The 23,371-nt window shown below is 38.3% G+C and overlaps 2 protein-coding genes across 6 annotated transcripts in view; one reads left to right on the forward strand and one right to left on the reverse strand.

The window, feature by feature from the left end:
- Positions 1–873: 873 nt before the first annotated feature.
- On the reverse strand, positions 874–4,012 carry dexi (Dexi homolog). Its single transcript, XM_005809156.2, has 2 exons — positions 3,103–4,012; positions 874–3,000 (listed from the first exon to the last, which is right to left on the reverse strand). The coding sequence occupies exon 1, from the start codon at positions 3,463–3,465 to the stop codon at positions 3,196–3,198; it is 270 nt and encodes an 89-aa protein (XP_005809213.1). The 5' UTR covers positions 3,466–4,012; the 3' UTR covers positions 874–3,000; positions 3,103–3,195.
- A 637-nt stretch (positions 4,013–4,649) lies between these two features.
- Positions 4,650–23,371, forward strand: part of clec16a (C-type lectin domain containing 16A) — a 37,476-nt gene continuing 18,754 nt past the window's right edge. The window contains exons 1-13 of one of the 5 annotated variants that reach the window (XM_005809162.2): positions 4,650–4,854; positions 6,043–6,171; positions 6,879–7,012; positions 7,213–7,361; positions 8,738–8,843; positions 10,848–10,853; positions 12,526–12,649; positions 12,863–13,037; positions 13,622–13,672; positions 14,479–14,595; positions 20,030–20,339; positions 22,416–22,527; positions 22,615–22,715. In XM_005809162.2, coding sequence (XP_005809219.1) covers positions 4,781–4,854; positions 6,043–6,171; positions 6,879–7,012; positions 7,213–7,361; positions 8,738–8,843; positions 10,848–10,853; positions 12,526–12,649; positions 12,863–13,037; positions 13,622–13,672; positions 14,479–14,595; positions 20,030–20,339; positions 22,416–22,527; positions 22,615–22,715 — 1,588 coding nt within the window. In that variant the 5' untranslated portion in view covers positions 4,650–4,780. The remainder of the gene's footprint in view (positions 4,855–6,042; positions 6,172–6,878; positions 7,013–7,212; positions 7,362–8,737; positions 8,844–10,847; positions 10,854–12,525; positions 12,650–12,862; positions 13,038–13,621; positions 13,673–14,478; positions 14,596–20,029; positions 20,340–22,415; positions 22,528–22,614; positions 22,716–23,371) is intronic. The other 4 variants (XM_023348909.1, XM_023348908.1, XM_023348907.1 and 1 more) reach the window with 4 other exon arrangements.

Raw genomic sequence — 23,371 nt, forward strand, 5'->3', positions numbered from 1 at the left:
CTTTAATTTTTACACATGTAAACACATGTACACATTTATTCCTTCTCGGTACGTGAATGTGTGTCATTATAGACCCATAATGATTTATTTCTACAGGGGAGCGAATTTCTGCTGCCCTGTGGCGCGCTCTTGTGGCTAAAATATGACAGAGCAGAAGCGTGTACAGTCCTGGTTAAAAGTATGTTTCCGGTATAATTATGGCTGGCTATTTGACTTATATTTTTGGCAAAGTTGTTAGAGTTCATTTAAAATGGCTGGTTTATTTGCACAAACTCAGCTTTGAAGCACAGCTTTGGGTCATTCCATTATTGTTCTCACTCAAGTTATTTCTAAGTTTCAATATCAACAAGCTCTACTAGTTCTGATAAAAAGAGAGAGGCAAAAGAACAAGACAGAACCACGCTTGAACTGTTTTATGGCACAAAAAAAATGTACTAAGGGGCAATCGTCCATCTTTAGTGAAAGTTTATATTTGTGTTTTTATGATGAAAACCATTTTGAAATGCCTTGTTGCTGAAAGGTGCTATGCAAATAAAATGTGTGATGTATTTATAAGTTCATATGTTTATTTTTAGAAAAAGCCACAGTAAATTCATATTTGTGCACCCAATTCTTATTTTTACTATTGCAGGAGCATTTTTGAGTAATTATTCTAACCTACAAATATATATATATATATATATATATATATATATATACATATATACACAAGTGGGTGTTTGTGTAAGAGAGAGGGTATTATTCATTAGGGCAAAATTTCTTTAACACGTAATCTGAAAATAAAACCTACAATCTGCTCGATAGGAAATGTTCCTAACCACCGGAGTAAAGGCTGTCTGAATCGGTGTTTCAGCAAAGTGAAAACGCAATGCAATCATTTGCAAATCATTTTTATTTCAGAGTGAAGTGTGGCTGACTCCAACCATATGACAACAGTATAGCACATATTTAGGAGTTAAGTCATATATAAAGTTCTTGTTCGTTTACCGGGTCTGATAACATTGCTGCACTGTAATGCTGATGATTACAGGCTACGGGTGTTTTGAAACATTTCTCTTTTTTTTTTCCGACACTCCACTACCAGTGTCTGTGAGTCATTTGAATCTCTGATGTAGCCATCGGATTCGAAACAGCGATGCTGCGAATAGCATCAGGTAGATTTTACAATCAAAGCTAGAAAAGCAGCATCTCCTTTGATTTCAGTGAAGTTGGCATTGATTCAAATCAATCTTGTACAATTTTTAATCATTCAAACTAAATAATCACATTTTCTACAATTGAACAAAAATGGCTACAATTTTTTTTTTTGTCGTGGGCAGTACCTGTGAGTTCACCATCAGGTGCTGGTTGTTTTATTTTGATTTTAATATTTGCTTGCTTTAATCTGGTCAAATTCTGTACAAACTTAGCTTACAATAATGAATGAAAAGCAATTTCCTGAGTTCTAGTTGTGAGCGATCAAACCGAGATGAAGTTTTAAATTTGGTCAGAAAGTAATAAAATAACAAAAATACTCACGGTAACACTGGGTTACACACAAATTGAAAGGTTCATATTTACATATTGCTTTTCGGCTGTGTGAATCCCAACTGGTCACGGAACCTGGCTTCAATGATCCACACTGGTTTGAGTCTAACAAAGCTTTAGAAAAACAGTCTTGCATTACGGTGGAATCTACAGCTCAGTTTGAGAGTGGTCAGGCTATACACGGTTAGGTCACCAGAAGTTTAGGTTTCCATGCCAGCAGACCAGGCAGTGTTATTGAAATTAAAATCAGGGCAGTCTGACGGACTGAAGGTTAGCTGGCAGAAAAGAGATCTGGATTAAAACTTCAGAGTGGAACATGCAGGTGCAATACGACGACGACCGTACGATGTCGGGTTGACAACGTCAAAGACATTCTTTATACTCTGCAAATCAGCATTATCAGGAGAAAAATACCATTTTCTTTTTATTGTCAAGAGATTATTTAGCTAAATGCTTTAGATTACTCCTTCCAGATCTGCAGCATGGGTGGTACATTCAGAGATCAATTACCAACAAACAGTCTTACAGTCGGCCCTGATAACAGGGTGTTCTCTTCCGTTCACCTCTTCACTAAATTAGGCAAATCATCTCACTACCGTCTAATTGACACTGCGGTACTCTACTTTATTATTGCTGTTGAGGACATACACTTTATGAAAGGAGTTTTAGATTTACGATCATTTAAACGAAGTAAGAACGAGGAAAACGTGTTCAGTTCAATCAACTCATGACACAAAAAAAAAATCATGCAAAGTTCAATCATCCTAAATCACCTCCCTGTTGAACACAGAATAAAAATGTCCCTATGAGGGTTTTCAGTCGTCATATTAAAAAAAAACCATTTAAGCCAAAATAAAATCTACGTGAACAAAACTGTAAAAATACAAAACAAAATCATTCCTTTCTACTTTTCAGTGAAAGAGCATAAAAAGCAAGACTTTGAAACATTTTTGCTTTACCATCTTGAAGCTTCACAGCATATTTCTAGTAAAACAAGTACTGTCAGTGCACCCAGAGGTGCTAACTTTCCTCCTGAGACAGTGCCTGCCCCTGGCGATGCTGGAATACAGTGTGAGGAAGCTCAAAATAACCCATTCTGACTCAGTCAACCAGCAGCAGCAGCGGGGTCTGACGTGCTTTAGAGTGATTATATACTAACCGTGCCACGACGGAACAGTTCTCAAATGTTTCACTGTGTAGAGTATGACACTGAAATGGACACGGCCGCTTTTTTGATTCATTTTGAAGACTGTTCGTTCAAAGAACAACCGGATCCCAAATAAGCCTGGAACGTTTTTGGGAGTGCATGCCAGGCCGCTGGATCTCCATGCACGTCATCAGAGCCATACTCTTTCGTAAAGGAAGTAGCTTTTTGTTTTTACTGGAACTCAGCCGCACGTGCTGGACCTCAACAGAGTCCCAGAAGAGTCCTGAATCTCTGCAAAAGGCTACCTTCCTTTGAGCCGAGACAACCTGGAGGGGAAGGGGTGAAAAGGTCAGCTTTTAAAAAGTCCACTGAGTAAAACAAAAATATTAATTTTGATCATGTGTATTGTTTTTGGTTTAGAAACTTACTTTTTCAACAAGACATCTCTGTAGGAGGCAGCCTCCACTAGCATCCACTGGGAGGCCCGTTTCCCCATATCTTTGCTTTCTGGTCACACCGCCTCATTCCAGGTATCCCTCAAACACGTCCAGCTCCGGATCTGTGTCATAAGGTACGGAGGCCGGGTCGGACAGCACTCCAAGGTCCACCAGCGCCTGGTCCATGTCCTCGGGCAGGAACACTATTCCCACATTTAGGACAATGTACTCCATCAGAAAAGCATAGTAGAGTATGAGGACGTTCACAAAAAACAGGCCCAAATAAAACATATATGGGAGCTCGTCCAAAAGCAATACCACCGAATCTAGCTGGGCGTAAACCGAGCGTGTCATAGAAAACACAGACAGCCGCGGTCTGGTGTGAGCAGGGCTTGATTCGGGCTCGGTCGGTGGTGACTATCGTGGACAATCGGTCTGAGTTAATGGGACAGGCGCATCCATTTCGGCTCGGCCCGACTTGCAGTGGCAACCGAGGAAGCTTTGCGGTTTTCAGCTGTTTATCTGTACGGGCCTGAAGAAAATAAGAAGAAAGCGGGCAAAGTGAACGGCGATACGCTCATTGCTAATAATAACTCAAGGACGGTGTTCAAATGTCGTTCTAGCTTGCTCGACGCATTCTCCACATTGGTTTCCTGGGGGTTGCCGAATTCACGCCATGCCAGCTGGCCACGGCTAAAAACAGTTGCATCCAAGGTTAGCCAAAACAAACTCGAACATTTGTATTTGTGACGGTCTTGGTGTGCTCCTGCACAGCGAGGAAAAAGACACGGGTAATCAAGAACAGCTCATTTTCACGATGTTCCCAAAGCTAGATGTCCCGGAACGTTTATGCCAACTATATCAAAACACAGACTACCACGAAGCGAAGTCGAAGCCCTGGCCGTTTGATTGGCTCGCTAATTAGCTTTCTTTACAGTGATTGGCTAATAGAGATGTCAATCAGGGCAGAAGGTCGAAATGAGGAATAATCGTCGCATGAAATAAGCGTCACTACCAACAGGAGAACTTGTAGTTCCTTCCAGAGAGACGCCGCATTGGCCCGTAGAAACGACACGTGAACAAGTCCGTCATATTGGGAGTGGCGAGTTCGCATGGAAACCAACACAGGTTTGACTGGGAACTGGTTTTTTTTGTTTTTTTATGTAGGAGAGAGAATGCTTTTGTAATTTAATACAAAAATGGGGAAAATTTAGAATAACTTACATTATAAAAATGTATTAGAATTGTTGGAACTCTATTCTTATCCTCATTCTTTCTAACATTTAAGTAAATACATACATATTCAGATGTAAACTCGGGCACACGTTTTATTTGTTTTTATTTTCACTTTTGTTGTGTACAAAAATGAACGTAAACTTTTGTATTTCGCTCGGATTTCAGCCATACTTTAATTGGTTTCCAAGGCGACCTGCCACGCACAATATGACAGACCGCCCTGATTCGTCGATGAGAACTCCAACTCCCAGAATACCCCATATTGTAAACCCGTTACGCAGTTCCCCCTGCCGCTGCCGTCTCCGCCCATCTCCCTCTGTTTGCTACTGAGGCATCGGTACAGGGGAAAGTGGGTGCTATGGGTAAACGCAGTCCCTAACATTCGCAAATTAGCGTAACTATCAGGACAGCAGCTCTACTAAAAACCGCAACCATGTTCGGCCGGTCACGGAGTTGGGTTGGAGGACAGAGTAAAACGAAAAATATCCACTCCTTGGACCATTTGAAGTGAGTAGACAACGCAACGTAGGCTAACGCTAGCTCATAGTCACACCTTTGAAATAACGTTAATATCGCTTTATTCATCAGCTGTTTGAATAATAGAAGTACCATTAACAGTTCTGTATCGAGTTGGATAGCAGTAAAGCTAGCTGTGACTGCTTTATCGCTTGTGTAATAAAATTGTAAAGTAACGTGCTAGCTAGCACGCCGTTAACCTTATCTGATGCTTGTGGTTGTAGTCAATAAACCAGTTTTAACACAATTTTAGACTGTAGCAAAACATGCACCTGCAGACCTATGACGTTCAAACAGGTGGTCTTGAGAATCAGTCCACGGAACAGATTGACCTGGCAGGAGAGTGCAGCAAATCACTGGGGTTACCAGTGTATGTTCTGAACAGGTGTGCTAAACTTCACATCATAGTTTTTTTTCAACAGGTGCCTCAAATTAGGAGGAAGATTGGATGTTGATTGAGGGTGGACGCAACCAGGAGTTTTAATACGTTAGTGTTCCCTTGGAGGCCATAAATATTGCGTTTTACTGAAGCATAATATCTAATGGACAAATTCATCTCATTCCAATAAAGGAAGTGTTTGTTAAAATGATTTATTAGTATTTTTTTTCACAGGTATCTCAGCGTTCCTGATGCACTGTGCTTTTCTATTTCATGGAGCATTGTACACTGAGAAAATAAAGGTGTTTACCAAAAAAAATATGTAGTATATTCAAATCTCTTATAAATTATTAAAAGTACCAAATTGTCCAACTGCTGTTAAATTAATATTGTGTGATCAATTTATTGATCATTAAAGTTATGTTTATCTAGCACCATTATCAGACTTGAAGCACAAATATAGACTGTTTAGTAGCAATGTTCAAGTTGGGTTTTTTTTACCTTAACAGTATTATCTTAACAGTAACACTATAGATGGTGACATGGTGATTATCCATTACCCTATATATTTCTGTTGACCAGTACTGGTCACATTTGTTGTTGTTGTTTTTTTTAAGTGACGGCAAACTCTTAACTGGCCGGTTGTGCACATCAACAGGTGAGGGAGGGACAGAGTTGCTTTAGTGTAGCTCCACATTCCAAACTCTGTTCACTCTGGTGTTTATCTGCTGAAATTTCACCGAAAGGACTTAAAAATGTATTTATTCTTTGCTTCTGTCATTTGTTCACATCTCTGTCAGATACATGTACCATATTCTCACCAAAAACACTACTGTAACGGATCACAACCGAAACCTGCTCGTCGAGACCATCCGCTCCATCACAGAGATCCTCATTTGGGGGGATCAGAATGACAGCTCTGTGTTTGAGTAAGTCCCGGACAAAGTCCTTATTTTATCTCTGTTGAATATGCAGTGATGAATGGTTTTCCTGAGTAGCATTGTTTTGAAGGTCTTTGTGGCACTTCTTAACTTAAGATGTTGGAAAAATTGTAAATGTAAGCCGTAATCATTTTAACCAAAATGGTGTATTCAAAATGACATGAAAAAAGGAAAATGATTGCCATTATGATAGAGTTCAAGGAAAAAAGTTTAACCTCAACTGTTTTAAAACCCGACTAGTGAATCGTGTCGGTGATTTCCTGGCAGCTAATGTTGCTACACCGAAAGCCTGTTGTGTTAACAAGAACAGGCTTTCAGACAAGGACAGTTAGTAGGTTGTTGCAAGGCCATGTAGTTGAAAGCAGCAGTTTACACACACAACATAGACATCTTTTTTTCTTAGTTTCTGAAGTTAAATCAGACAAAAGTTAAGTTACTAAGTTACTTAGAAATAATTTTGGTAATTCTGTTTGCTAAATACCACAATAAGGAGAGGAATAATATGTTACTTTGTTTGGCACCTCCATACTCCACTGTTGGGAGGCTTAAAAGCGAACGATGGTCTTTATGCCCAAACGGTTCCACTTTAGTGGAGCTGCTAGAATGCTTCAACAGTTTTATTCTTCTGACTGATAACTTGTAGTCAGAAACTTGCATGAGTTACTTTGTTTCTCTTCTCTCATTTATGTGAGCAGCTTTTTCTTGGAGAAGAACATGTTTGTCTTCTTCTTGAACATCCTGCGTCAGAAGTCTGGTCGCTACGTCTGTGTCCAACTACTTCAGACCCTCAACATACTGTTTGAAAACATCAGCCACGAGACTTCATTGTGTAAGTACTAACACTAAATACATGACATTTACGTTGCTATTACAGGTCTCTTGCTAAGCAACAGAGTACGAGCTGTAGCCTATTAATCTTCGCGGGGAGGTTTGGTAGTTTTTAGGTTTGTAAAGAGAAACTACTGGTTATGCAATTGTTAGCTCTTAATCTAATTATCTAACTGATTTTAAGTTCTCTTCTGTGTGCAGATTATCTGTTGTCGAACAACCATGTCAACTCTATCATCGTCCACAAGTTCGACTTTTCAGATGAAGAGATAATGGCTTACTATATTTCCTTCCTCAAGACTCTGTCTCTCAAGCTGAACAACCACACTGTGCACTTCTTCTACAATGAGGTGAGGCCTCACTGGGGTGGGTGCATGTGAGAATATGAAGCTGGACGGAATAGTGAAATGTTTGCTCAGTGGCAACCATTTCTGACATGCCGTTTGCATTAGAGTCAAGAAGAAAGAGAGTTTGAAGAGGATTTTAATGAGGGAGAAAATAACAGAACTTCATTAGTTATTTCAGTAGTTTTATACTAGTAGCTCATTTGATGAATGCTTATTTTACTATCTCTAAACTGCAAGAAATTTATTGTAAAGACACGTTTTTCAAATGTAACAAGAACTCCACAACAAGCCCGTTTTCTTTCCTTTAAAACAAATCTTTCTCTAGAACTTATTTAATGAATTTGGTTCTTATTTGCCTGTATGGATGTAATGGATGTTAACTCTTAAACATAAATTCAACACCTGAACTGTTAGTGATGATGTCACCTTTTCCACAGTACCTTTCTATTTGTGTACACTGGGGAAAGTTGTTGGTGTACTGTCAATGGTAGCCGTGCTCCTGAAACCAAAACCATTTTGAAGCTTTTGTAATGTTAGTGAAAGCTACTTTATATTACTTCTTTTTCTACGTTTCTTTGTATTTTTTATGTTGCTTTTTGGCTTACTTTGTGTCATTCACAACCACAGTAAAACAAGTTCTTTAGAAATGCATAAAATGTGGTTATAGAAAGTTTAGGTTTTACACATTGCTGCTGTTTTGTAATTTTGCCTGTTCCTGCAGTGGTAAGATGACCTACAGCAGTCATGTTTTGAGGTTGTTATGTTTTTCACCTCCAGGTGGCACCATTGGACAGCTCCTTTCAGCTTGAGTCAGATAAATGAGTTAGGTTTTTGCAGCTAGATTACAAGCTGCTGGTTTGGTTTCAGGATCCGTTTGCTTCATTTGCTGAAGCCTCTGAGTGACTGCTGAAGTTTCTGCTTTAGTTACACAGAGGCCTCAGGAAGTGAGGAACAGGAGAGTGGAGGAGCAGGCACGGACACAGAGAGATGGCATTAAGAGTCAATACTATGTTTATAGAGTATAAAAACATTATAGAGGAAGTAAGATTATGTGTGTGTCCTTAATTTAAGTCATGAAATAGTGTTTGAGTTCATCTAACACCTTAAACACCAGACGATCTTACATCAGTTTCACTTTAATTTATCCACTTGCTTTTCTGTTGAAAGTATTGTCTGAATTTTTAACAACCTTTCTAGAATACTTTCCTAGTTACATCAGTCACAGAGCTAAACTTCTTTTCTTAATAGTCAATTAAGTACAAGAGAGGTTAGCATTTTTGCCCAGCTGCCTTCTTAATCTCTCTGCTGTCATGTACAGCCTGAGTGTGGCTGTGTGAAGCCTTGCTCACCGGCGCCTCCTCTCTGTCTCCCACACACAGCACACTAATGACTTTGCCCTGTACACCGAAGCCATTAAGTTTTTCAACCACCCAGAAAGCATGGTTCGCATCGCAGTTCGCACCATCACACTCAACGTCTACAAAGGTGAGTGCCGGGCTCATGCATGCCAACACGCAGTCAGAAATGTCCTCAAACGCAGAGGATTCTGGGACAGCCGACAGCCTTTCCTATGTGCTTCCTCCTCCTTTCTGCCGTTTCTTTCTGTGCATGAGCATGAGTAGCAGGTAGCATTAACGTGTGCGCTCTGCTGGGTTTTTTACTAGAATTTTAAACAAAAGTTAACTGTCGTATTTTAGGTTAAGTCCTAATTTTCTAATCATTTGGCAATCACAAAATCACTGCTTCCATGACCTACTTGTTAGTTCTGAGGAAAAAAAAACTCAGCTCTTGTGAATCTGATGAAATGCTGGACATTGCGCTGCAGCTCATTTAATTGGACACTGTGCAACTCAACATCAGCTTTGCTCAAGAGCTTTCCAGAAACTTCCTTCAACTTTGTGTATTTCTCTGAGCTCCTCAGGGGACTGACGTGCCGTTATCATTCTGAAGGGCAAAACCTTTTCCTGTCATGCTCAACTTCCTGTTTACTCCAGATGAAGTTTGTGCAACAGCGTTTGTTTCAATTACTGTCATGGGATACGTTTGTTGGATGTGACACTTTGTACCCTGCCACTTTTTCAACTCTCTCTTCCTTCAGATAATCGGAAGTCATATTTCATGTAACTTTATAGTCTGTTGAATTTATTGCTTGTCTAGTTAAAAGCTATGACATAACAAGGAATCTCAAGTGGAAGAATCAATTTTTTGCAACAACTGCGCTGCAGTATTTTTGGTTGACATGGCATCACGCCAAGAGTTAGTGACACGAAGTCTAGCAAGTCAAAGAGAAGCTATAAAATTCTTAGCCTCGCCCTACTTTGTAAATGGACAAAATAAGGATGAAGACAATTACATCTTTGTGCTGTAGTTAACTGTAACTAATTGACCCTTCCTGATGATTCCTTGTCCATGCACTGCAACAACTGACCACCTGGAGAAACAAGTTTGCCACCAACCTCATTACAACAGCATAAAATGCAATTTATTAGGAGTTTATGTGATAGACCAACACGTGCGCCAAATGGAACGATGCATGGTTTTCAAAATCCGAAAAGTGTGGCATGTGATTGTAGTCCCTAGCTTCACTATGAAACTCCTAAATAAAGTTTACTGCCGACAATTACCATCAGAAGTTGCCCAATTCTTAAGCAAAAGAATCTGTGAAAGAATTAAATCTGTACAACTCATTCACAGGAAAACAATTTACTCCTTTTGCCTTTTAGAGAACTGTGAAAAGAAGAAAGCCAATTATAGTAAACAGTTTGACGCAAATCACCTATGAAAAAGCTGTCAAGAGGCAGAAAATAAATTTCATTAGTCTGAGCATTTGGTCTGTAACATTTAAACACAGTTGTGGCAGCTTCATACTGAGGGAATACTTTTCTGCAGGAAAGTTGGTCAAAGTAGATGCAGGATAAGCTCCAAGAAACTCTCTGCAGGCTGGAAGAAAAGAAAACATATTTTGGAGACTTGATGAGTTTACTGTCCTGCAGGACAAGAATTGGTAACATACAGCCAGAATTACAGTGAAGCATTTTAAATCAAATCATTTGTGTTTTTGAACGGTTAGGTAAGTCAGAGTCCAGACTATTTAATTTACTCCACAGTGAAGCACCACTTTATGCTTATCTGTCACATAAACACAAAAAAAATACATTGAAGTTTGTTGTAACGAGAAGTGGCCATGACACTAACTGATCAAATTGAGGTTTTATTGGTGAAATATTATCAGTAAAAATAAAAAAACGATTCAAAGAAGGTTTAACAGCTATTATTAAAAATGAATGCTACTTTTCCATGTGTGGCGTTGTTTGCAGTTTGTCAGAATGACTGTGGGATCACTTCCCTGCCTCCACCCGTCCACAGCCGCCCCTTTACTCACATTAACCCTGTGTCTGTTTCCCCCCCCCTCTCCAATCACTCCTGCTCTTCCTCTCCTTGTCTCTCCTCCTCCTCTTTCTTCTACGCGTCCCATCTGCCTAACTGCAGTGTCATGTAAGTTGGTTCCATTCATTCAGTCTTTTTTAGAACTGGGTACCAGCACCTACTTGAGCTGATTTAGCACAGTTAATCTGACTCTGCTACAAACACAGAGCAGTTCTACATTAAAAATTCTACTTATTCTTAGTGGAAATCTGTACATGCAATATCCTTTTTCATGGTCAAATGTGAAGTATTTTTTACAGCTACATCAGCTCTAGGTGCTCTTACCAAGTCCTGCTTCTTCTTAATGGCGTATTTGTTTCTAATAAATGGGTAGATTTGCCTAGAAATCATTATTCATGTATCACTCACCTGCATAAACACAGAAAACCCTGCATGCCACTTTAATTGTTCTTCTTGGCCTTATTTGCTCAAAAACCTGAAATTTTCTAGAGGGTCACTTATCTTAATGGTGGTGGATGTTGGAGCTTTAAAAAATATTTTCCCATTTGGATTTCAGATGGTTCAGAGAACTTTATAAAACGTTAATGTTTAAGTTTTCAGAGTTACTCCAGTCAGTCAAGGGGAAAATTATGTTTTCTCATTCCATGAACTGTTGAGGCATACAAGGTTTTGTACCTGGGATGCACAGTGTTGTCTTCATGAACATGGTGTCATCCCACAAAATCTTAAAAAATAATGACAATAGTTAACATGTGCACATAAATTTAAATTTGGCCTGGTTATGGCTAATGTTAGGTTTGTGAGAGGGTTCACTATCAAAGTGGGATTTAGTTAGCTGTAGGAATGGGCTGGTGTGAGATTCATTATGAAGTGTAAATACCACAAATTGTAGTATCAATGTTACAAAAATTTAAAAAAATATATATGTTATATTTAATTCAAAGCAAACAAATGTTGTGCTAAAATACCATGTTTTTTATTAGTTCTATATTACTTTGATACATAGACTTTATCAAAATTGTAGTACAAATATTTGCCAAATTCAAGAAAAGTTTGCAGTCCTTTTGGTCATTCTGCTCTTTGTAGAGTGTAAGAAGTAGATATTGGCTTGCTAATTAGTTAAGCTATCTGCTCAGGTAGCCTGACATACATGCCGCTCGTGACTAGACACTTGTAGTTAGTGATGGGTGGCACTTCTTTTCAAAATTTGTTCATATTTTTTCATGAATGAAAATATTTCCAAGCAGCTGATTTTTGTATACCTTAGTGAGGGAAATGTATAAAAACTTTCATTCAGCCAGCTGACTAGCAGATACAGCAGTAGGTGGGGGAAGGGCAGTGCGTTGTTACTTTATTCTACAGATACTCCAAAAAAGATCTTGGTGGTACTCTTTTTTTGAAGGTGAAACCCGACTTTTTAAACGCTTTGTGTAATTTTATGCTCATTTATATTTGACATGCTTGTTTTGTGGGAATTAAGTTTTACTGCGATAGAACAAAATGCAAAGTGTATCCTAACAAAGCAGTAGTGAATATGGCCGACTCCAATCAGACAAAAAATCAATTCTTCTCAACTCCGTTACTGTTAATTTATGGGAATGTTTTAATTAATTCTAATATTTGTATTGCATTCATAATCACCTCCAGCTTCAATTGTCAATTTTGGGTATTCTCAATTCAGGGCACACACACTGTTCTATTGACAAGTGTGTTATGTGTATGAATGATGTCCTTGAGCATCTTTGGTACTAACTGTCCTTTTTGCTCCCGCGCTCTGCAGTGGACAACCAGCACATGCTGCACTACATTCGAGATAAGACAGCGGTTCCATATTTCAGTAACTTGGTCTGGTTTATCGGCAGCCATGTCATCGAACTGGACAAGTGTGTGCAGACAGATGAAGAGTAAGTGTCTCCCTCTCTTTGCCTCTAGGGGGCATTATTGTCTCAGGATTATACGGTTTATTCGTACTCCTCAATGGAGAAACAGCATTTGCTTTGGCATTATGTATGTAGTGCATGTACAATTAGATTTGCTTTGTAATTTGTATTTTTTTAAACAGATTAAGAGTTAATTCTGAGTTTAGCTGATGTCTGTTTTTTCCTGTTGTGTTACAGGCATAAGAACAGAGGGAAGTTAAGTGACCTGGTAGCAGAGCACCTGGACCACCTCCACTACCTGAATGACATCCTCATCATCAATTGTGAATTTCTCAACGACGTGCTAACCGACCACCTCCTTAATCGTCTCTTCCTGCCCCTCTATGTCTACTCTTTGGTCAGTCCTGAGACGGTATGTTCACCGTCACAAACACTTTGAGACCCAGATACTCTTATCTCCACAGGGTCAGATTGTGTTTTACTCAAGGATGTTTCATGTACTATATTTTGTTTATTAGCTTTACGTTTAGAAGAATTGGTATAAATGCTTTGTTAAAAATGCGTTTCTCTTGTTTTTAGAGATGATATTAACAGATTAAAATCTACCTACACACGTTTTCAGTTTCTTCATCATAAATAATACTTCAGTATGAAACAGACATCTTACGTAAAGTAACTTAGTCATAGATACCTGAAAGTGGTGGAATCTAAAGTAGTGCTGTCAAGATAGGAATATCTGACACAGTAATGCTTTTGTTTAATATACAACTTTAGATTGACATTTTTAAAAAATTGAGTCACCGATGTAGTCATCTTTAAAGGTGGTTTATTATCTTGACATTTTCATTTGATTTTCAGCAGATCTCTTTTTCTGGAAGGAGTGTGTTTATAGAGGGAGTTTTATTTGAGCATGCAGATGTTTCCAAACCATTATCAGAATTTTTCTCATATTTAATCTTATTGTGTAACCTAATGATATTCTTCTTGTGTTCTCAGTCTGAAGAGCGGAAGATTAATCCCCAGGTGTCGCTCTACCTGCTATCTCAAGTAAGCTACAATAGATATTGCAGAACGGGCGGCAAGTCTCAGCTCTGGACTTGAGTTACAGTTAAATTGCAAAACCAAATATCTGAGACTCAACTTGGAGTCTATCTTTAGTTCTAGGATCTCATTCTAATGTGGTATAATGTTCAGTGCACAGAGATATGCATGTACATAAAAATCAAATCAAAGATAACTCAGACTGATCTGTAATGAATCTCTGTGGACTGTTTTCAGGCAAAATAAACAAGTAAGTGTTTAGCAAAAACTCAAATTACACATCCCCTAATGCTCTCAAAATGTAATCAACGATGGCTGCAAAACGTCCTGCAACCTTTAACTCGTCCCTGGTCTGTCATAGCTGAATCCAAGGCATTAATTAGATCCTTAGCTACCAAGCAAGTTCAATAATGTCTAGCATTTGATATAATTAATTGATTCAGGTGTGTTGAAGCAGAAACTGACCTAAATACCAAAGGACACCCACCCTGGAGGACTTTAATTTTAGATCCTGGCTTAACATAAAAATATAGTGACAGCATCGTGTGGTGGGGGTGTTTTTCTTCAATATCTACATGTCTTATTCTTATAAAAGAATTCTTGCAAAAGAAAGAAAAGTAAGTATTCTTATGAAATAAATTTTTTTATTTCAAAATAAAAACATTTTCTCTTCTTTTCTGTTCATTTAAAAAAAATAATTAAATTCCCTCCAATTCAAAAGATGTGTAGCAAATGTATATGTAGTCTTGCATAGCCTTTTTTCTAATGTTTTATACATTTTTTGTTGTGTCTTTTTTTTTTCTTTCTTCCAGGTGTTTCTAATCATCCACTATCAGCCCCTGGTCAACGCCCTTGCAGACGTTATTCTCAATGGAGACCTCTCTGTTTTCAGTTGCCAGCCAGATGTTCACAGCACACACAAAAACATGGTATTATATACATACACCCACACACAACACATCCACTCCGAAAAGTCCCTAGTGTGTACCAGATTCTGTCGTATAAACACAACATAAATGCAAACTAGACTCCCAAAGTTTAAAATAGCCAAAAACCAGAGTCTGACTCACTAAGTAGTGTACAAAGTGACATAAACGTCAACTAGCAAGTGAAGCAAACCCATTGGCTCAAACAATTAATGCACACCTACGCACACAATCACACAAACACAGAGAGTTCCAGAAGTGCATGTAGGTGGTTATGAGATCGCAGGGTCATTTGGTTTTCTCCCATTGGTCACCCACATCAAGACAACAAAATGCTAATGATTTTTACCTTCTTTTTTTTTTTTCTTTTTACTTGTTGCCATATTTTTCTGTCCGACTTTTTGGGATTTGTGATAACGTGATGGCTCCTGTCTGCCTGTTAGTCATTTCACCTCTCTTCTTTTTACCCTCCCACTTCAGGATCCCCTTCTGTTCCCCGTCTTATTCCCTTCACCTTTCATTTTCTAAAGCACCCAGCCCCCTCTTTTTTTTCTTCTTGATTTTTAGTTTCTCTTCCCCCTGTGCTCCTCCCTCCCCTCCTAATTTTGACCATCTGTTTGTAGCGGGGGGTGGGTGTGCAGCAGTAGTGAGCGTTTCTCAGAACCCTTGTGGTTATTCTCTGTGCTCTGGGTGTATTTCTGTGTGCTCAGTCTGCCGCTGTTGTAAGAAGCTGCCTACCTTTTCAGTGAATGTGACTTAAGGCATAATGGCTTCACAGTTCTGGTAGACCACAATAGGAGAGAGCCATCCCCAAGCAAGGGTTTACATTTCTGAACTGTGGAAATAGTTTTGGACTTGTTCAAATGCAAACAAACAAAAAAAACTTCAAGTTTATATCACATTTTCTATCCAATCATTCATGTTAGTTGCTGATTTTTAGTAGCAATAATTGAATCTACATCCATTTAGTTTGCTATCAGATATTTTTCCTTCCCATTTTCATTCGCTTGAACACCTGTGCTATTTCAGGGCAGTTTAGAAAGTACATTTTATTTTTTCTAATTTTTAATCGGCTTGAGATGTGGATGTTAATTATTTCCGCCTCATCAGATATCTTTTGTTTGATTTCTGGTAGATGAAAAGGAGGCAGATCAGGAATGAGCCTCGTTTTTTCGCAGGTGGTAAAATGGCACTTCCTGTTTGTCTGTGATGTGGCAGGAAATTAGGTCACATGGTGGAACACTGACAGAGCTGGCTCACCTAACCCAGATCTCTTTCCTGGAAGCAGTGTGTTTTTCCTCTCTCTGTTGCTTTTGTAGATGTGTTTTCTTGCAAGTGCACCAGTTAGATACATAATGTCAGTATTTGCATACGTTTAGCAGCATGTAGTTTTTTTTTCCCCCAAAAGCGAGATCGACTGTTTTTAGTTTACACTGATATGTAGCCGCTGATGTTCTACCTGCACAGCGTGCTCTCTTTTTAAGTGTCTGTTTTGGTTTAGGGTGTTTTTATGTGTGTCTCTCTGCGCAGGGCATGCTCCCTGACCTCCATTAATTTCTCAGCAGTGGCTGAGACTGTGAGCGGTTTACCAGAACATTGTCAGCTAGCAGGTGCAACACACACACAGATACTAGTTTGTGGTTTTTGTCAGACAGCATGCTCAGTGTGTTTGGCTGCAGCTACAATACAATCCTCCTTAACATATTCATAGGAGGTGTTGTTTTAGGCCTTTCTTGTAAATTATGTAAAACAAATGCAGTTAAAGACATCTTAATATTGATAAGCACATAAACATTAAAGGATATTTATACATTTTTTTTATCAAGCTGTAATAAACCAGTAGTTGTAGAAAATTATTAGAAGATTTGCTTTCATGAGAACCCAGTAGATCAAGAAAAAAATTTTATTGGGGAATTTTTTTCTATTACTTCCCAATCAATTAAACTGCAGCTAAACCAACCATGGTTTAATCAGTGCTCTCCCTTGGCTGGGGAAGGTTGCTGTGAAACTGTCAGAGGTTTATGTCAGTCTTCAAAGCAGTTTGTGTCCATAGCCGGTGTGTTGCTATCTGCTCATGTTCATGCTTTATGGTTTGTTTGCATAGATGGTGACGTTGTCTAGTTTCGGTACTTTTTAAAGAAACTTAATCACTTACATAGAATTTTTGTAGATTTCAGTGAGGTTTTTTTTTAACCTTGTTTTTTTTTTTTTAGCAGTATCCTTAGCTGTGTGTGAATAAGTAAAAATAATAACTCAATCTTGTTTTGTTGGGTTTTTTTTACTTTGGGGAATTTTTTTTTCCAATTAACAATTGAGTTGACAAACCCTTGTTGGAAACCTAAGTTAAGAGTTAGCATTGCTAACTTCAAATATTGGTATCTTTGTGTTTTATTTTATGTGCCCAGAGCCCCTTAGGCTGCTTGGAGATCTCCAACTTTCTAAGTTGTATCAGGCTGGGAACATAATAATTTTTTGTAAAGCATCTTACAGCTTTTCTGCTTCTTTTGACATCGCCTGTCAATGCCTTACTGATTGCACCCAAGTCTTCCATTGCTAATCACTTTCTCACTGAAGAATGTTGTTGCTGGTGTGACCTGAAGGCACTTATTTATTGAGGGATAATTGATTGGAGAAAGATTTTTGAGGGATAAAACTGAAAATCATAAAATTTTGGTTATTTACCTCTATCTCTGTATATCCTTATGTGCCACTATTTTTGTTATGATAAAGTTTTTTTTTTATTTTTTTGCTTTTGTGAAATAAATTTTTGAGTAAGTTTTTCCATTTTCAGAGAAATTATCCATTATCTTTACTGTTTTAAGAACCGGCAGCCTTCAGAATTATAGATTGATTAATTACCGGTATTGTACCATTTTGTTGGTCATCTCTTAGGGGGAAATGCATATCCTGGACATGTATGTATATATGCATGCATTTAATTCTGCAGGTTCTGGGAATACTGAGTTGGAACAAGTTTTCAGCTGACGTCGGGTTTTCAGCAGTTGATGATGTTTGCGCTTCTCACAGATTAGCCTGGCTGCATTGTAAAATTGTTGACCTTGCTCCCACAGATTGCAGCTCTCGCTGTATCTGGGGTGTTGTGGTTCCGTGTCAGCTCAACTCTCTGCTTTACGGTCAGACGTCTGATTGACTTCAATTTAACCAGAATCCTGCCTCAGTCCAGCAAGTCGAAAGGCTTGACACGGAAAAGGAATGTCAGAAAAATCAAAGTGAAAAGTGCTGACATCCGACTGACTGCGTGGAAGTCTGAGCAAGCTGCGTTTAGTATGATTCAAGCCATAGTTCGCCTTTGTGCTCAGGACTATTTCATTATATGTTTTGTATATCTTACTGGGTACCAGCTGCTCCAAAACTAAAAGTTTAAACTCGATTCATCCCTGTGTCATCATGCATGTTTTCAGTCATTTTTTTCTACCTCTCTATATCCAACTGGATCTCTTGTCCTCACAATGACTGTTTATTCAGATTTGTGTTAATATGTTTTTTTTTTAATTGGTGTGATGTTCCGAGTCATTTATATCATTTTATCAGCTGTTCTTTTTATTAGATTTTTTTTCAGCTGTGCTAACGTTTTCACACGTTTTTCAGTCTTTCCTGTAAGTCACTGGATTAACATCACTGTGCGGCTTCTTTTTTATTTACCAGCTGTTTCCTGTTCGGTTCATAACGTGTGGTTTGAAACTTTAAGCCTTGCAACTGAATATCTGAAGAATGCCAGGTTTAGTTGGTGTTTTTTTTGCTGCACTCTTTCTTCACTGCAGCGACAAACAAGCCAATGATTTAATGCATTGGTGTAATAGGTGTAGTTTGTGTCTGTGGGTCATTTTCTCGAATGTTGTGCCTATCTGCATCTTGGAGGAAATGGTTTATAGATATTTTTTTTAAGTGACCTTGATGAGCACTGATAACTCAATAAGCATTTATGGTAACTGTGTGTGTTTGTGTGTGCAGAGAGGTTTTGATTGTGGTACTTTTTCCCGTTACATGATTATTTATGAGCATCTGGGTTTCTTTTTGTTATTGTTGTTTTTGTTTGTTTTGTTTTTTTCTTTCTTTTTGCATGCACATTTGATAAAGTTGCGCTATAGAAGCCCAAGGGTTATACTCTTCCAAGTACAAAAGGCCTTGGTATGTTTCATTCAGAGAATAATTATGATTAGTATCTTTATTCTGTATCCAGCACAGACATTCATCTCTTTCCTGGAAGATTGTATCACAGCAAACTGGATTTATAGTTTCTATCGAATAGTTTCCCAGTAATATAATAATCTGTTTAGTCTTGCTTCTAGGAAGGTATGAAATGGCAATCGTTATCAAAGTTTTCAAAAGTTGGAGTCCCTAAATCACTGAAATTTAGGGTTGATTAACTGAAAATATTCTCCAGTTTGCAGTTTTCAAATGACTTTGTTTAAAATAGGTCACTCCACAACTCTATTGTTTCTGGCCTCACATTAACTTTTAAGATGTTTCTTCTTGAGACAAGAAGTCATGGCTCCATCATGCTCCAACCACCACCATCTTGTTCGACTGTTTGTAGTATTTTTTATTATCTTAAATGCATTTATTTTACTAAATGCTGGAATTAATTGAACAATTTTTCTTTGGTTCCACAAAACAAAAATGTATTATTTTTTTGTTTTGTTGAAATGGTCCTTTTTCACAAAAAATATGCCCAACTTTTAAAAATATAATTCAATTCAAAAATGCTTTATTTGTCCCAAAGTAAATTAAATGTTGTATCTCGTATCATCTGAGTGCCTTCAATCAGTTGTCGTGGATAGTGATGCTGTGGGCAAGAAAGGTTCCCTGTAGCAGTCAGTCTAGAAACAAATCTGAAGAGGCCTCTGACTGAAGACTGTTGCTCTATGACAGTCAAATGACATGTCATGACATGCTAGCAGCTCAATATCTTGTCAGCGGTTATGAGATTACAAAGTACCATTGTGGATGGCACCATTACTTGTTGGAGACCACTGCTAATCCTCTTTAGCTGCTTTTGCTACACCTCTTTTTATCTTTGTTTGTCCCTATGGTTAGAAAGCTGTATGCACAAAGTCTTTTCTGTCTAGAATATTTCTCCAGGCATTTTGGGGATCCTCAAGATGTGATAGAAGCCTTTCTGTTCTTTTTGTTTAAAAGGGATTTTCAAGGATTTTCCATGTTTTCTCTGGATAAAGATGGTCCCAGCTGTCCCCAAGCATTCGAAATGGTTGTGTAACCATTTTGCAGATGTTACAATAGTTGGAATAATGTGTTCTGAACATTTAGGGAGGAAGCCAAAAGCAGAAAAAACTCATATTAGTAGCACTGTTTGATCAGTTTGTTTAAATAAAAAAAAAAGACTTCCAGGTATTTTATGAATTCCCTGTTTCCTCACCTTTTTCCTCTTTGTCCCTCTGCTGCTGTTTCCCTCCAGCATGCCACCTCAGCAGGTGTGCGCCGCTTCGTCAAACCCCCAGAGTCTCTGGAGCGGTCCTTGGAAATGTCTCGCCACCGGGGCCGCAAAAGAACTCAGAAAAGACCAAATTACAAAAACCTGGGCGAGGAGGATGACGACAGAGCAGGGGGAGGCGGCAGCAGTTGTGCAGGAGAGGTGGAGGAAGGCTGGGATGACGACGGCAGCAGAGGAGGAGAGAGGGAGAAGGGAAAAGGTACAGAGGGATTAGGAGGAGGAGGAGGAAGTGGGAGCTCTAAGGGAGGCAGAGCGAGTGGGGAGATGGCGGAAGGTGAGTTTGTGTCTCATTGGACACAGCAGTACAGGACTGTGTTTGTGTGTGTTTTCTCCCATCAATCAGACTTCTTGTTCCCCAGGAGTCCTCCAAACAGAAAGAGAAGAGCTAAAAGGACAACAAGGCTGCATTTTAGTCGATGTTTTAATTGCTCTCTGCTTTGATTTTCCTTTGGGTGATGATGAAAACATTTCCAAACCTTGTTTTTTCTAAACCGTTTAACCTCTTTCATCTGTGACCTCATTGGATAAAAACAAATTAAGAAACACGAAAACAGAAAATTGAGGATTATGGTGCAGGCTTTGCTCTTTCCACTGTTTGGGATATTTTTTTATTTATCCATAAATAACCCCATTAAACACAATGTCCATTAAAGCAAAACTGTCCATTCCTGCGATGATACACCATCCATCCTGTGCTCCTCACCTCTGCCTTTCTCCCACTGCTTCTCTTACCTTGTTTGTGTGTTTTATATACAGCTTCCACATTGTTTGTGACCATTTCAATCATCTGAAATTATTTTTTTGTTTATTGTGGTGGAATAGTTCCTTTTCACAAGAGAGTTTGCAAGGAGACGTTTTTAACAACTCTTTAGACACAGAGGAAAAAAAATTGACTGTGTGAATTTTTGCAAATGTGATGTGGTGGGCAGATTAGCAAGAAGTAGTTTCAAAATAAGATGTGTACTAAATGGGTAGGAAAAAACGACGCCTACACTACTTAGCAGGTTGGTAAACCATGCAGTAAAATTAGAAACTTAAATAGCACATGGACTGTCTAAGATGTTCATCCTATTTTTAAATTCAAATTATATTTTACCTATCTTCCTACATGTACAACATTTCTTTGCTGTTTGGTTGCATTTCATTTGACCTAATTAAACTGGAACATGTTTTAGACCTGCATATGGCCTAGAGATGCAAGTTATCAGTTAATGAGTTAAAGTTGACTGATCTTCTCTCTCCACTAATAGAATAGAATAGAATTACTTTATTCATCCCAGCAGGGAAATTATTTCGCAGTAACAGCAGCATAATGGCAATTTTCTTAAAAACCTGATCATTTTGATTTTATCGAGGGCTGACCAAAAGGTAATTTTTTTGTCAGCTGTATTAAATACACAAAATTGTGGTTATGTTACATTGTTAACGTAGACATATTTATGCAATGATACTAAACAGGACCCTCTGAGATTACTGAATAGTTTTGACTTTAATCATTTAACTTGATGGTGAATCAGAAAAAGTTATAGAACTTGGCAGTGATAAACTGGAGTTTAAATGTTTTCACACAGTATAACACTGCAGCGCTGCTGTGATGTGTCAGATAAGTCTGATCAAATATAGTATCCAGCCATTATTTAAAACTGTTGAAAAACTTTGTGTGTGTTTTAATATGTGAATGGACCGCTGTATTTCTTAAACCTACTTAACACAAAGTTCACATCATCCAGCTTTGAGGGTGGAGAGAAGAAAGAGAGGACAGGCAGGGGAAGGCAACAGGTTGATCTTGGGTAAAAGCTCAGGAAAAGCTACTTAATCCCAAGTGATAAAATTTAAAATGTATAGTGTATGAAATTAGTGTGTACACTAATGCCATTAGTGTATCAATTATACACTAATGGCAATACAAAGTGAAAAAAGTATCGACTTAATTATAAAACTAATCAATTAAATGGATACAATGATCCAACAGATTAATACTTTCATAGTATTACGTTAAACTGGGTTTAATTAGGCGTATTGACATGAAAAGGGGTAAATGCAAATGTACCCTTTTTTTCATGTTTTTATTTGCAAACTATTGGGTAAAGATGCGATTTTCCTACCAATTGATAGCTATACAATGCTTTGTGTTGGTGTATCACAAATTTCCAATAAAATACACTGAAGTTTGGTTGAAATGTGAAAAAAGTTAAGTTAAAATTTTTATTTTTATGATCTATGCTGATAGTGTGGTATACGATTAGAAACTGAAGTTTGTGGGGAGTGCACCTTAAACTACAAAGTGTGTGTGTGTGTGTGTGTGTGTGTGTGTGTGTGTGTGTGTGTGTGTGTGTTTGTCTGCACACAGAAATTGAAATGGTGGTGATGGAAAAGTGTAGAGCATCAGAACTGACTGAACAGAACATCACCGATGAAGAGAAGACCGCTGCTGCCACTCGAACACACACAGAAAGAAGCAGGTACAGGTTTACACACTCCTTCACACAGCGATAGATGAGGACGTAGTGTCAGTGGGCTGACATCTTGTCACCTTCTTGCCCTTGCAGGCCGTTCCTGGACATGGTGTACAGCGCCCTGGAGTGCACCAATGATGACTACCACGCTCTGTTTGTGCTCTGTCTACTTTATGCTGTCTCACACAGCAAAGGTTTGTTAATTTGCAGCAGTCAGTGTTAACGTCACACAGTCCAGTCCTCTCCAAATATTCTATAAATAGTCCTCGGGTGCGGATTGTTTGATGTTTCCATGTAATGAATCTTGTGAACAAATTGTGTCCCCGACTGTGACGGATGCAACCTTGGAAATGTTTTGTTGTCGTTTTTGTTTTCTTTTCTTTTCTCACATAAATGACATTGACAGCTTCCTTTTCCCGTTTCATGCCTCATTGCCCTATATGATGTTGTAATGAGTTATAGTTCTTTACCTGTGGAGTATTTGTCAGCTCGGTTCCTGATGGCCTGCATTTTTCTTCATGGCGCCATGAGTCATCCTCTGATTATTGAAGTCTGGTCTAGAGCTTGACATAACTACATGAAATAATATTCCTACTTTTTTCTCTATTCCTAAGTACCTGGCAGATGGGTAATTTACTTTATCATTAAAAAAAAATTGTTTTAAATTGTAATAGTCTTCCTAATAAAGTTATAATTATATAGCTATCAGTGAAAACAAATTGTAAACGAATAAATCTGAATCACCAAATTATTGTTAAAAATTACTTCACTGTTTTGGCACAAGGAACATTTAAAATGGCATCTTACTGGTAAACGTTTTGACATCCCTTAAGAACCAGAAGGACAATCA

Source organism: Xiphophorus maculatus, chromosome 16, assembly GCF_002775205.1.
Source record: "Xiphophorus maculatus strain JP 163 A chromosome 16, X_maculatus-5.0-male, whole genome shotgun sequence".
Classification (NCBI taxonomy): domain Eukaryota; kingdom Metazoa; phylum Chordata; class Actinopteri; order Cyprinodontiformes; family Poeciliidae; genus Xiphophorus; species Xiphophorus maculatus.